The 12,829-nt window shown below is 40.3% G+C and overlaps 1 protein-coding gene across 1 annotated transcript; it reads right to left on the bottom strand.

Moving 5' to 3' along the window:
• Positions 1-285: 285 nt before the first annotated feature.
• Positions 286-12,503, bottom strand: LOC103695673 (RNA demethylase ALKBH10B-like). Its single transcript, XM_039132720.1, has 7 exons — positions 11,664-12,503; positions 8,992-9,122; positions 8,728-8,845; positions 2,407-2,508; positions 1,691-1,806; positions 1,423-1,577; positions 286-1,207 (listed from the first exon to the last, which is right to left on the bottom strand). The coding sequence occupies exons 1-7, from the start codon at positions 12,196-12,198 to the stop codon at positions 757-759; spliced, it is 1,608 nt and encodes a 535-aa protein (XP_038988648.1). The 5' UTR covers positions 12,199-12,503; the 3' UTR covers positions 286-756.
• Between the last annotated feature and the right edge of the window lie 326 nt (positions 12,504-12,829).

The following is a 12,829-nucleotide window of genomic DNA, read 5'->3' as shown; positions in this document are numbered from 1 at the left end:
CTTGATAACATGGCATAACCATACCAAAACAAAATTGAATTTATCTTAGAAGCATAAACCCCACAATCACGACAGAAGTCACAGCCAATTGCACAATCTTTCAAGTAGCTTCCGAATGCATGTTCTGGTTCTGTACAAAAACTGATCTGTGCCCGAAATCTTCACTGCAAGTTCTTAATTTCGAGTTTTCTTTTTAGTCTCTTCATTCCGTCCTGCATGAAACTGGTTTGTAGCGACAGCACCTCACCGATTCCATGTCCTACTCACAAAAGCAAAAATAGCTCCTTTCCTCTTAAAATCTCAATTTAAATTAGAAATCCATCACAATGCATTTGGCATTAAAAGCTCTTTAATCAATACAAGAAATTTCATCTTTGCTGAATAAAACTCAACAGCAATATTACAAAATTTTGTCCTTCACTGGAGGGATTTCAAGTCCCACAGCTCAACCATCCTAGCGGCTACACGGCAGTCTAAGAGAAACTAGCTACACTAAAAATCTGCTGAATACCTTCTCCATAACTTGTTGCCAACCATAACTAAATGCATCCCATCCAGGACCTGACAAAGAAGCTCCTGCGAAGACACTCAGAAAATGTTGATCTCTTTCTATTTTTTTTTTTTTTTTTGATGTAATGGGGACAGGGCCTAGATCACTCTTGTTTCAACATAACTAAAATCAAGAACTTGTTTCATAACCATAAAGGATCCTTTGGCAGCCAGTGACACCTTGACATCAGAAACTTGGGGCCTCTCCTACACCTGTGCCTCTAGTAGAGATGGCAATGAGAGGAACCTTCTCTTCTGAATACGCGGTGGGAGATGCTTGGTGTATTTCTTGGGACCCACTGCCCAAGGTAGGAATACACCGGTGCCACTTCGTGACATTCTCCTACCAGGAGCCATGGCCATGGGACGGGGTGATGGCAGCACGACGACCGGAGCAGGAAGAGTCGCCCCCCATGCGGCTGGAATCACGCCATGAGGCCCATAGGCAATGAGTCCACCACCTTGCATTTGCTGGGGTGGTGGGCTTCCAGGTTGCCAGAGAGTTATGGCTGTAGTTAGCGGAGACATGGTAGAGGAATCAGTTTGGTTGTTCGCAGGTCGAACCTTCACAAAAGTGATGCTCACCCTTCTGTTTGGGGATTGACAAATGACATGCCTCGCCATGTCAGCGCTGTTCCCACGCATGACTAGTAGCGACCTGCAAATTAGATAGTTATGTCAGTCTATTAGGTAGCAGAAATTGTAAAGTGATAACTTAAGTAGGGGTAAGCCACTGTTAGATAATCTCGGATTCAAATAGTTAAAAAGATAAATGTTTGCCTATGTAATTTTGGATGTTGTAAAATATTAACATAAAGCAGAGTAAGAAATAGGAGTAAATGACATTACTAAGAGATTTAATCCAACACGTACCCTTCTTTCAGTGGAAGTGTGAGGGAGCCCTTGTAGTTTCCATTGTTATCACTGACAAGCACCCGTCCGAAAGCTGTTGTTGTCTCGGAAAGGAAAAGCGTGGAGATTGGATTGTCCAAGTGCGGAGGTTTGAAATATGGCTGTGAGTATTCATCCTGCAGAATGAGTTGTAGAGGTCCACAAGAAACTCAGTTTTGGGGATTGATGATTCGAAAGGTAAACAAAGGGAGCCTTTTCTGTGCCGGACATGCTTCAGATGGAGAGATACCTCATCAAAGAAGTTGATAATGCAACTGTTTGGCCTTTTGTTTTCTGGTATTACATGCCATTGAACTAGGTGATCGATGGCAGTCTGCAAGATCGGGGGAATCGGTTCTATATTACCTACAGAACAAAGATAGCATTGTTACTTAAAGCTCTCTGTTGAGCATACCAACATAAGGTAAAGCAAGTCTGCCACATCTCATTTGTAAATCTCTGACAATATCGAAAACAAACTTCATCATTTTTCCAACACCCAACTAAATTACAAGGTACATGGTTGTAAAGATATTAAGAAAATCTTCAATTGGACTGAAGTCCAACCTATTTCTTAGAATGTTTAATTAAACTTATCAGAGCATGTTAGAAAAACAAAAGTAAGACTAGTGCATAAAACGCATGCATGCATTCCTGCATAATGCTAAATTAGAGTCTGGGAGATCATTTATACACAAGACGGATCATTTTAAGAATACTGTTGGATAGTGTGGAAAATTACTGAAGTAGCTGTATCATGGGATGACTTGTAATGACTGAGATTTGTAACATAATTTCTAAGAGAAATAAAGCACAGAAAAAAAAAAAAAACATGTTTCCCACTTATCAAAGAATTGAAGTGTTGACATTAAAAAAACTACGTGCATAATTAAGATGGATTCAACCTTGTAAGAAACATGATAAAACTAGGAAGATAGTGATCAAGCTCATAAATTTAGAATTTACTTGATGCCTCCTCGTTAGTTGGTTGAAACAATGGAACACCAAGCTGAAGGATCTCTCTCTTGTTCCCTTTTATCTGTTTGTTGAAGAAAATGAATGTTTCACCTGTGTGGAATACAAAAGCATTGGTGAACAATGACAGAATCTTGTGGTCAGATACATAGAACTTAAATGACATCCATAATGTGGGTATATTTGATTTTACTTTATGTATGTACCGTAGAAAGACAACCTCGTTAACTCCTATATATTCATGACTTTTGACACTTTTATCACAAGATAAACAGGACGAAGTAGCATATTGAGAAAAAGGTTCCAATTTTGTTGAACTAGACAATTTTAGAACTTTCCAGAATCATCAGAACATGCATATCAATGCAGTATCTAGAAGAAACCTCTCATTATGTAATTAAATAAAACATGTTAAATTATTACCAGATTTTCCTATCCAAAATCCAAATTAAGTGCCAAAGGTAACTCTAACGTCAGTAACTCCCCACCACGTAGCAAATCACACCATGGTTGAAACCATGGTGCTCCTTATTTTAGGTTCATGAACTGTGTCACCATACACAGTCTATCTTAGAGAATGGTCTTTTCATGATTTTCCTTATCTCCGTACCAGTTCCTTTCGGGTTTCTGAAATTTTTCATTTTTGAGATGGAATTTTAGTTTCCTATCAGTCCCCCAACCATGTAGCAAATCATTTCATGGTTGAAGTCACGGTATTTAGGTTTGCGAACTGTGTTAAAATACGTAGTTTTAGAAGGTGGTGCTTTGGTGGTTTCTTGATGACTTTTCTTATCCTCCTACAAGTATGTGTTCATATTACCTTCCTGCAAGTACCTTTCATTATGATTTTTTTTTTGAACTGGAATTTTAGTTTCCTGTCAGCCCAGCAATTGCCTTTGATTTAAGACCTTGTACCGTCAGATGTTCCTCTATTGCTTTACAATTACAAAGCCACTCATCTCTGTCGCTTTAAAATTACAAGCCACTCATCATCTTTTCTTAATCAGGTGAAACCTGAATAAAGGTCAACGACTCTCTGCACAAAGATTAATAAAAGTAGGTTCTCTCAAATTCATCAGTTGAAAATGTTAAAATCCATATGCACTGAGCTCAATATTTTCTCATGTCACATTTCAAATTATTCACATGAACGTGAATGTAATAGAAAAAGGCAAGCCCTCAAGTTTCCTCAACAAGAAAACATAGTATTATTTGATCTATTTGTTGGCATCAGTATTCCTTATTTTATGATAATCTCTATATATGCCTCATGTTGGACATAATGGCCATGACACCAAATTTTGTCAAGTATTAATTCATCCAGAACTCCAAATTCATAATATAACTAATGCTCAAACTGCAACATGAAAGGATACATGTAGCTCACAAATTTTGCTTGCATCGGTATGGAATATTCATCCTGCTGACAGTTCATGCTTTTCACCAAACGGCAGTGCATTGTAGAAGCCACAAATATGCATTTATACCTTTTGTCAAAGGGTGAATATAGAAGAGAAGAAAACCATTTTTTTAACAGCCAAAGCTTGGATATGACCTATGTCTTGACATTCTTCATAAACTAGTGTTTTAACTCTATCTTCACCTGGAATAAACCCCTATTTACTGCATCCACAAAGTCTTTGTTTGTCTCCCTCTTATCTTTTCTGATTCTTCATCTAATCTGAGATAATCCCTCATAGGAACCTTTCTTGGCCTCAATTCACATGGACAAACCAACAAATTTCCTCACCTTGTCTTCTACCCTAAACCTATTGACATATATAAATCCATCTTTCCAGGTTTGCTGCACATTCATGCCAAGATTCTCAACTTTGCAATTTTATACTATACAAAAACAGATCTAATCATTATTTGAGAAGATCTCCTTATGGCTTAAGTTCTAAGGATGAACACAAAACTAGGACGGTGGTCCACTTCTTTCACCCTTCGCAACTGATGTAAAGCATACCGGGCTCTCTCCTTTTAGGGTGATCTTCTCTTGATTCTACATGCAGCATTACTCCCCAAGTATTTTCATTACATGCATTTACAAATATTTCAAATCACTAAATTGCACCCTTCCTCCCATTTATGAAGTTCTCCCTCTGCTGATCTCATCAAAGAACACAATAGCATTTGCAGAATCACTACCCTCTCTCAGCCTGTGACCTCAATTGGTTATGGAGTGTTGGTGCTCATCCAAGGATTACTCTGTTCATGTGGAAGGTTGCACGGGACCAGCTCCCATGTCGCAACATTTTGTAGCAAGTGGTCTTTACATTTCAAACCATGGTGATCTTTGTCCTGATTCTATGGAAACTACCTCTCATGTTATTCTGGAGGGTAGGTTGGCGACTTAGGTTTGGAGGCAGGCCCTTGTTCCTAACTCATCGACTGTCTCCACAATTTCATTTGATGCCTTCCTCCACGCTATTAAGGAGAGCTCTCTCAGAAGCATGGGGAGGACCGAAGGTATCTTGATATGCTATATTTCTTACCATATTTAGTTGGCCAAGAATGAGCGCATTTTACAAAGCATGGTTTAGAGTCCCAAATTGATTCTCATGGAAGCCACCATCTAGGATCAAGAGTTCATCCAGGTGACTACCCCGAAGCATCTCTAACAGCATGGGAAACCTATGGCTTCTCTTCTGCAGGCTTTGCATTTACACATGTGATTTTTTTTTCTTAGGAGCCACCATCTCCTGCTTCCTCAAAATCATCTTTGATGGTAGTGTGCAGAATAGAAATACTTATGGTAGAGAAAACTTCCTTATTAGGAGTCACAGTGGTTCTTTTATCGCTGCTGGTAGAATCTGCATCTTTGATAGCACGATTCTGATGATGGAACGGTGAGCTGCATGGGAAGGATTGCCATGTGCTATGAAAACCTTGAGGACTTCTCACATCCTTCTCGAGAGGGACTCCTTGACTATCATTAAGTGGCTATCGATGTCGATATCTAGAAGGCCAATTTCCATCCCTTGATACAGGACTGTTGAAGGATGGCGGATACCCTTCATGCCTTTGAAGTAACACATATTTGCAAGGAAGCAAATTCCGCTAATTAGGTGGCGGCTTATGTCGCCAACCACACCGGGACTACATTGTGGGACTTTGTGTCCGTTGCTCCTACCCAGCTTTTGGATTTACCATACTCTGATTCCCATAGATGTATCTATACGAGGATTGCATAATATAATGGCTTAGTAAAAAAAGTTAAAAAATGGGTAGATTGATACCAACTTAGACATAACTGATGGTGAAGCCCTATAGCTAATAGTAATTTCCTAGTCATGCATGAGTCGTTATTGCATTTATATTCTCCCATTCATGTGCATTTAACATTCTTGATATACTTGTTATATGCCTCTATTGTTCATCACCCAAAATATGGCTTTTAATGCCATATTAAATATTTTATCAAATCAGCAAAACCATGATTAGACTTAAATAAATCAACTAAGATGGATTTGTTGGCACGAAACTAAATGCTTCCCTAGGTAAGAAATTTGCTACAACATTGAACAACAAAAATTCCAAGCATTATTTTCCTAATCATAAATAGAAAGTACAAAATTGTCTAGATTAACTATACCACTATAAAAATATTATGCATTAACTCACTTATCGTATGTGCCTTCTTTTAATACCACAAAATCCTTATAATTACAATAGCACAAAAACATGATGGCAGGGGTTGCTAAATGGAATTAGATGGTCTAGTTCGGAGCTACCGACCAAAACTGATGTGGAACTTGGTTGGTTGGGCCTTTCGAGTTGATAAGTGGCCCAAACCTCCCTGAACTGCTTCGAACTGTGTGGAATTGGATTTGAATTGAGTGGAACTACCTAGTTTCACTTAATTCGAAGTGGTTCATGGTAGTTCGGGCAACCCCATGACTAATAAGAGAGGAGCTCTTTTCTCTTCAGAAATTCAGCTTCCGACAATGGGCTTTGTGGGAGAAAAATCAGGGAAGAGGGATGATTTATCAATTTTGAGCCCAAATCCAAGCCAAATCAAGTAAAATCCCGTCCCTCCTCTTCATTCTTCCTTTGTTCTTAATTTATATATCTAAAATAGATAAAAAAAAAGGTAAAGTCATCGGAAACCATGCCAGAATTTTATAATTTGGTACGATTTCATGATATGTTATCAATCTAAGAATGATCCATACGTTGAAAAAAATAATGATTTTTCATTAATAGTGTAATTTGCTTTGATAGTACGATTGTCGATACCAAGATCAAGAACCTTGCATGATGATATGCTATACATACACCTCCCCAGGTTTCAAGTACCAATGATGTGGGAGTGTCAATTACTTTCCAACATATGCCATGCTGATATATTTGCAAACCGTGCAACAACAAGGAAATTAGAAAAAATAAAAATAACCTTTTATAGTCTTATTAAGAAAAGATTTAATTCATCCCATGCCAATTGTTCTAGTGCTAGTATTGGCCAAGCATGGAGCAAACCTGAGAGTAAGTTCTCAACTCAACGATGTTCCTTGAGCGTTGATGGTAAGCCATTCTTGCACCCTAAGGTATCCTATCGGAGCATAGCTACTTTTGTTTTGAATAAACAAAAAGTACTATATTTTATATTTGAATAGATCATATTACATTTTCAGTCAATTTATAAAAGCATAGCGTTGAGATTTTTCAAGCAAAGCATCATCATCTATGTGGAATAGGCTATAGAATGTCGAACCATACTCAACCAGCTGCTTCGGGGCATAACAAACCAGACTTGCTGAGGACTAGCAAGATTCTAGCATTTAAAACTAGATGGGGCTTGATTCGTCTAAACCTCCCTCTCCCTCCTTGATTTATTTAAACCCGTCACGATTCACTTAGAGCCAGTTCAATTACACTTAAATTCCCCATGCCCACACTCAGTTCATTTCCACAATGCTTCGAGAGGCCCCGCTCCCCTATCGAGAATAGTACTCACCCCTCACCCCAGCCGCTCGCGATGGGTGGAGAGAATCCCCCCAACCCCGATAAGTCCCTCCCTCCTCCCTCTTCCTCTCCCTCTCTCTCTCACTCGCTCCGAGGATCAAGGTTACTCTGAGGATCAAGGTTAGGGTTTCATCTCCCTCCCTCCCTCTCGCACTCCCTCTCCCTCTCTCTCCCCCTAGCTCCCTCTTCCTCTTTGCCTCCCTCCCTCTTCGCCTCCCTTTCCCTCTCCCTAAAGTGTCAAGGACAAATTTCAATGATCTCTAAATTACCAAATGACTTGCAGAGTTATTCATTTGCAATATAATTACCCCCTAATGTTTCCTAACTACAATCATGCATATAGTCGAACATCATGCAACAAGTGAAAAATATATACAAGCAGCAATGGGATGCTTATCCAGCATGTTATAAGAGGCTAAAGCAAGGTTTGCTACCTTGGTACTGAACCCCATATTGGTACCATGCTAGTATAGTGTTGGTACATCCAGTAAGGAAGCCGGTTCGGCACCCTGAGACTCAATACGTTTCTTGTATTGAGTCTCGGTTCAGTACCAGTAGGTATGATATGTTTAGTACAAGGACATACGCATCGGTAAGAAAAACCATGGGCTAAGCATATTGCAATAAGTGAAAAACATGTACAACAAGCAGCAATAAGATACATATCCTCCATGTTATAAAAGGCTCAGCAAATTGCAACAAGTGATAAACATGTATAACAAGCAGGAATAAGATACTTATCCACCATGTTATAAAAGGCTTAGTACGTAAAAACGACAACATCAATCAAAGCTATTTCCCATCAATTTTGATTAGGGCACACAGCATACTCCATGGAAAGGATTGAACAGATTTTTGCACTAGCTGTTAAGCTTATCTCAACGCTCTAAGCATCGATGCAGAATGCCAGACAAGGCAACTCTAGGAAAGACTGGTCTCTATCATGAAGAAAAGATTGGTATAATGGGAGGGTTCTAGGTGTGGATTAAGCTCAAGCCAAGAAGTAAACCTTCGAAACTCCCAAGAAAAGGCATACATAAATAGGGTACATGGAAAGGATTGGTATAATTAATTGCGTTCATGACCGAAGTAGGAATATTAAGCCAAAGAGTCAAACTGAAATATTTTCCCATGGCCTCAATATTTAGCAGTGGCCTCCAATAGCATCCTAATGTTAAGAAGAAACAGCATCCTATCCTAATGTTACCAAGCCATCATTTCAATTAAACAGTGATGCATGTGGCTTTTAATAACCGTCAACAAAATCTTTTGACAATAGATCCTCTTAGTTTGTTCTGAAAAACAACATATGACAAGCAAATGCAATTGAGAAGATGAGCTGACCTGATAGTTCTCCCCTTCGACCTGAAAGACGGAGTTCATTTATAAATTCAGCAAGCCTCAGAAGCTCTGAGTTTGTGAAGATGTCCTCATACAGCTTCAGACCTTTTACAACATTAACCTGATCATGCATTATAAATCCCTTATTAAAGTCAGATTTTACAAGAAACTCAAAACCAAATAACTGAACAACTGCTAATTCTTTCAGCATCTTCTATTGCATGACTATACAGAAATTTTGCTGAATGGTGTAAAGGTCGAACTCACCATATGCCCTTTCACTGCCTCCTTGGCTACAAAACCTTTCAAGATCTTGATACTGTCAGGACGTGCCACACAGTGCTCATGATCAGAGCATATCTGGACATTCTCCACAGAAGTATGCTCCCCTTGAGATCCTACAAGCAAACAGAAATATCGGATATTCAAAGAAAATCCACTTCCCTTCTTTTATTAAGTATGAATCATGCACCAATTCAAGAAACAAACAAGTGAAAAACAAAGTAGACCACTTTCAACTTTATAGCAATGTAGGAAGCATAAAAAAATCAGTTTGAAGTTAAACAACATTGAACCAAGGGGTCATGTAATTCTCCTTATTTTTATAGCATGATGTTGGATTGACAATTTAAAGTGAAAACAAATAAGCACATATTTAGTAGCAGAGTAATTGTTCTCTTCGCATAGCTAAGTGAAAGATAAGAATGCTATAAACCTGCATTACACTAATTGTCTGAAAAAGTGTAACCAAGCAACTGCATCTGCAATTCCTAAAGAATGGTGAATTTTAGCATGTGTGTTTAACTAAATGTTCACTGCAAATAATTCGACTATAGGGCATCACATCATATGACCAGCAGCAATATATGGTAACATGCATTAACTTCAGCATAAAACACTGTTACTATACTCCATATTGGACCTCCGACAGGCCAGGTTTGGAGCTAATGTTGACCTTGTTAGAAAAACAGCTGATTTACCTTCTTGTCATATATGACTTGACCACTAATCATAATTGGAGGTTGGAAGTTTTAGGCCCTGTTTGTGATTGTTGTTGGTAGTAGAGCCGTTAGAAGTAGAGTTTTTGCTAATAGAGCTTTTAATAAAAAGCTGCTTGATGTTTGGCAACTACTGTGTAACTTTAATCGATGTTTAGTTGAGAAAGTGCTTTTAGTATGAGAAAATGAAAATAAAGGACATTGTATAGTGGTTTCAATTTTTTGACTCCTTGAACTATCAAGAATTATTATTATATAGTATTCTCAATTTAATATTTTTTTATTTGAATAGCAGAATATTGTAATGTGATAGTAATAAATATAATATAATACAATATAATATAATGTAATGGAGTATAATATTTGCATAATATAGTATAATAATATAATACATTGTCATACTATTAATATAATAGTATAATATAATAAAATAATATAATAATATAATATAGCACAATTCAATATAGTATAATATCATAAAATAAAATATAATTATTCTTACATAATATTGCATAGTATAATATTATTATAATATATGAATGTGACATTATTATTTTATTATAATATTATTATATTGAAATATTATTTTTATATTTATATTTTTTATTTTAATCTAAATATTTTAATAAACAATATAATCGTTTTTAAGCAATGTAGTAATTACAAAGTTCAGGGGTATTTTGATCACACAAATAGTTTTCCGACAACTTCAGAAAGTGTTTTTAGGGAGAAACTCTAAATTAGAGCTTTTGTCGTGGAGAGATTTTTCAGCTTTTGGAAGAACCAAAAAGTTGTTTTCTGTTTTTTACCAAATAATCATATACCACCAGAACGGCATGGTTTGGTTGACAAGATGGCATGAACAAGAAGTATCCATCAACAATGAGACGTAATCTCAGTTTGGTTCACATGAGGTGGCCAAAACCTCGCTAGCTCAATGCTGTGTAAATCTTGACTAATTTATCTGATTTTAACTTGTGGCAAGGCTCCATCTTGGGCCAATGAGAGCGCTATGGCCCAACCTGAGACAATTGGTCCTCTTAAATGGCCCATGAATGAGGCCGTCCATTATAAACCACCCAGACTGTTGCTATCTACGCCGCGACTTGCGTTCCTACCGTTCGTCTTTGAGAGCAACGAGACCCCGCCGTCTATTTCCGCTCCTATGTGGACCCCAGAGGAATAAATGGCCGGGCCCGCCACCGCTCAGCGAGTTTGCTGTTCCTAATGGAACACCTGATCATGCCGCGAGAACCTCCTCCGGATTGACCCGAGGTTGTTCGGCACGTGCCCCGACCCAACCCCTCTCCACCAGCTCCGGACGATCTTCCCTGTCCGTCTGATCATAATCCGACGGTCACGACAAACCACCAAACTCAGATTTCCAGTCTCCAAACCCTACCCTACTACAAAATGATACATGGGGGATGCATGATGCTTTCTAAACCCCTCGAAGTTCGGAGACGACAAAACTAAACTCGGCATTTCTCCGCACGTTTTACATTATAGAAATAATAGAAAGAGCTAAAGTGCAGCTGTGAATTAACCGCGTGCATTTATCGATTCCGAGGGAGAAAAAAAAACACGAAAGAGGACTTTCAGATGGCTGTCCATGGCTCCGTTCACGGGTTGAAGAACGCCGTTCACTCACGGCTCTTGGATGGCTAAAAACAACTACATGGACACCATAGACCCAACAACAGCCGTCCGATCTCCCACGCAATCGCCGAAATAGCAGTCGAATCGGAGAGATCGGTGAGCGGCGAGGGGAACTGGAGGTGACTGGACTCCATCTTGGGTGGAAGCCGGTACAAGGTTGTTCCAAGCCAACCGGACTATAAACAGCAACCAGATCTAAAATTTCTAACTATTACGAAATAAACGGGAAAATTTAAGGGAAAATTGAATTAGAAATTTAGAATCAAAAAAATTAAAACTCACCTCCATCGACGTCGCCTTCTTCCGAGACTTTCTGATCTGAGGAATCTCCGTTAGAATCTCCGTCCTTGACCTCCTCCACGAAGGCCCCGACGACTCCGCCGCCATCTATCGATCTCTCTTTGTCCATCTCCTCCTCCTCCTCCTCTTTCGGAGAATCTTCGCTGTACTTCTCCTCCTCCGTCGCCGCCACCTCCATCTCCTCCTCCTTGCCTTTCTTGATCTCCGCCTCCTCCTCTGCGGCGGCAGCGCGCTGCCGGCGGGAGGCGACACGGCGGAGCGCTCCGCCGACATCGGCAATGGAGAAGTACTTCTGCATGTGGAGCACAGGAATCCAGTTCATCCGCCGCCGGTGGATAGCCGCGAACACCTCCTCGTACTCCGATCCCCCCTCGATCTGCGCCAGGTGCCCGCACAGTGCGTCGATGATCGCGTTCGCCGCCGCGAATTCCCCCCGGAACCACGCTATGATCGCGTCCCGAGCAAACGCCTCCGCCCCTGCCCCCGCTGCTACCCCCGCCACCATCGTCGTCATCATCGGAAACCTACCACCTACCTCAAAATAGCCGTAAATATCTTCCGGGAAAAATTCCCCCCTCCCCTCCCTTTTACCGAGGGAAGAGAGAGAGAGAGAGAGAGTCAGAGAGAGTCAGAGAGAGAAAGAGAAGCCTCTTTTGGGAAGCAGGAGGACGACTGGGGGAATGGGACGCGGGGCTCTATAAGTACATGAGAGAGATGACGTGGAAGATGACGTGGAGTCGCGGACCGAACGGAGACGGAAGGGAAGGTGGGGGATTTGACCGGCGAAGGGAAGCTACCCCGATCTGACGAGAACGCCGTTCCGTTGGAGCTCACTTATAGCCCGAAAGCCAAGCGAGATCCCGTCACCCCTGTTCCTCGGCTCACCGGCTTACTGGAGTGAGCGGACCTCTTTAGATGCCACGGGTCCTAAGGAATATACCCATTTCCCTCCGCGGCATGGGTCCGGTTGTGAACTCGATCAAGCGTCACCGTCCCCACCGTTGCTCCAATGGGCCACGATCCGTAAGCCCATGGCCGTCTGATCAGTAGATCAATAGTCAACGCACGAATGGACCGTTACAGAATCTCATCACGAGGATCGGACGGTGCTGATTCGTGGAAATTATTAAAGGTATACGTTACGGCGT

This window comes from Phoenix dactylifera, chromosome 13 (assembly GCF_009389715.1).
Source record: "Phoenix dactylifera cultivar Barhee BC4 chromosome 13, palm_55x_up_171113_PBpolish2nd_filt_p, whole genome shotgun sequence".
Lineage (NCBI taxonomy): Eukaryota > Viridiplantae > Streptophyta > Magnoliopsida > Arecales > Arecaceae > Phoenix > Phoenix dactylifera.
This window is presented reverse-complemented; position numbering and strand designations above follow the sequence as displayed.

Excerpts from the sequence above, each read along its gene's own strand:
- LOC103695673 (XM_039132720.1), bottom strand. The coding sequence starts at position 12,198 with ATGATGACGACGATGGTGGCGGGGGTAGCAGCGGGGGCAGGGGCGGAG. Across the intron at positions 9,123-11,663 it reads AGAAGGCGACGTCGATGGAG|GATCTCAAGGGGAGCATACT; the intron begins GTGAGTTTTAAT and ends GTTTGCTTGTAG. Across the intron at positions 2,509-8,727 it reads TCGAAGGGGAGAACTATCAG|GTGAAACATTCATTTTCTTC; the intron begins GTCAGCTCATCT and ends TATTCCACACAG.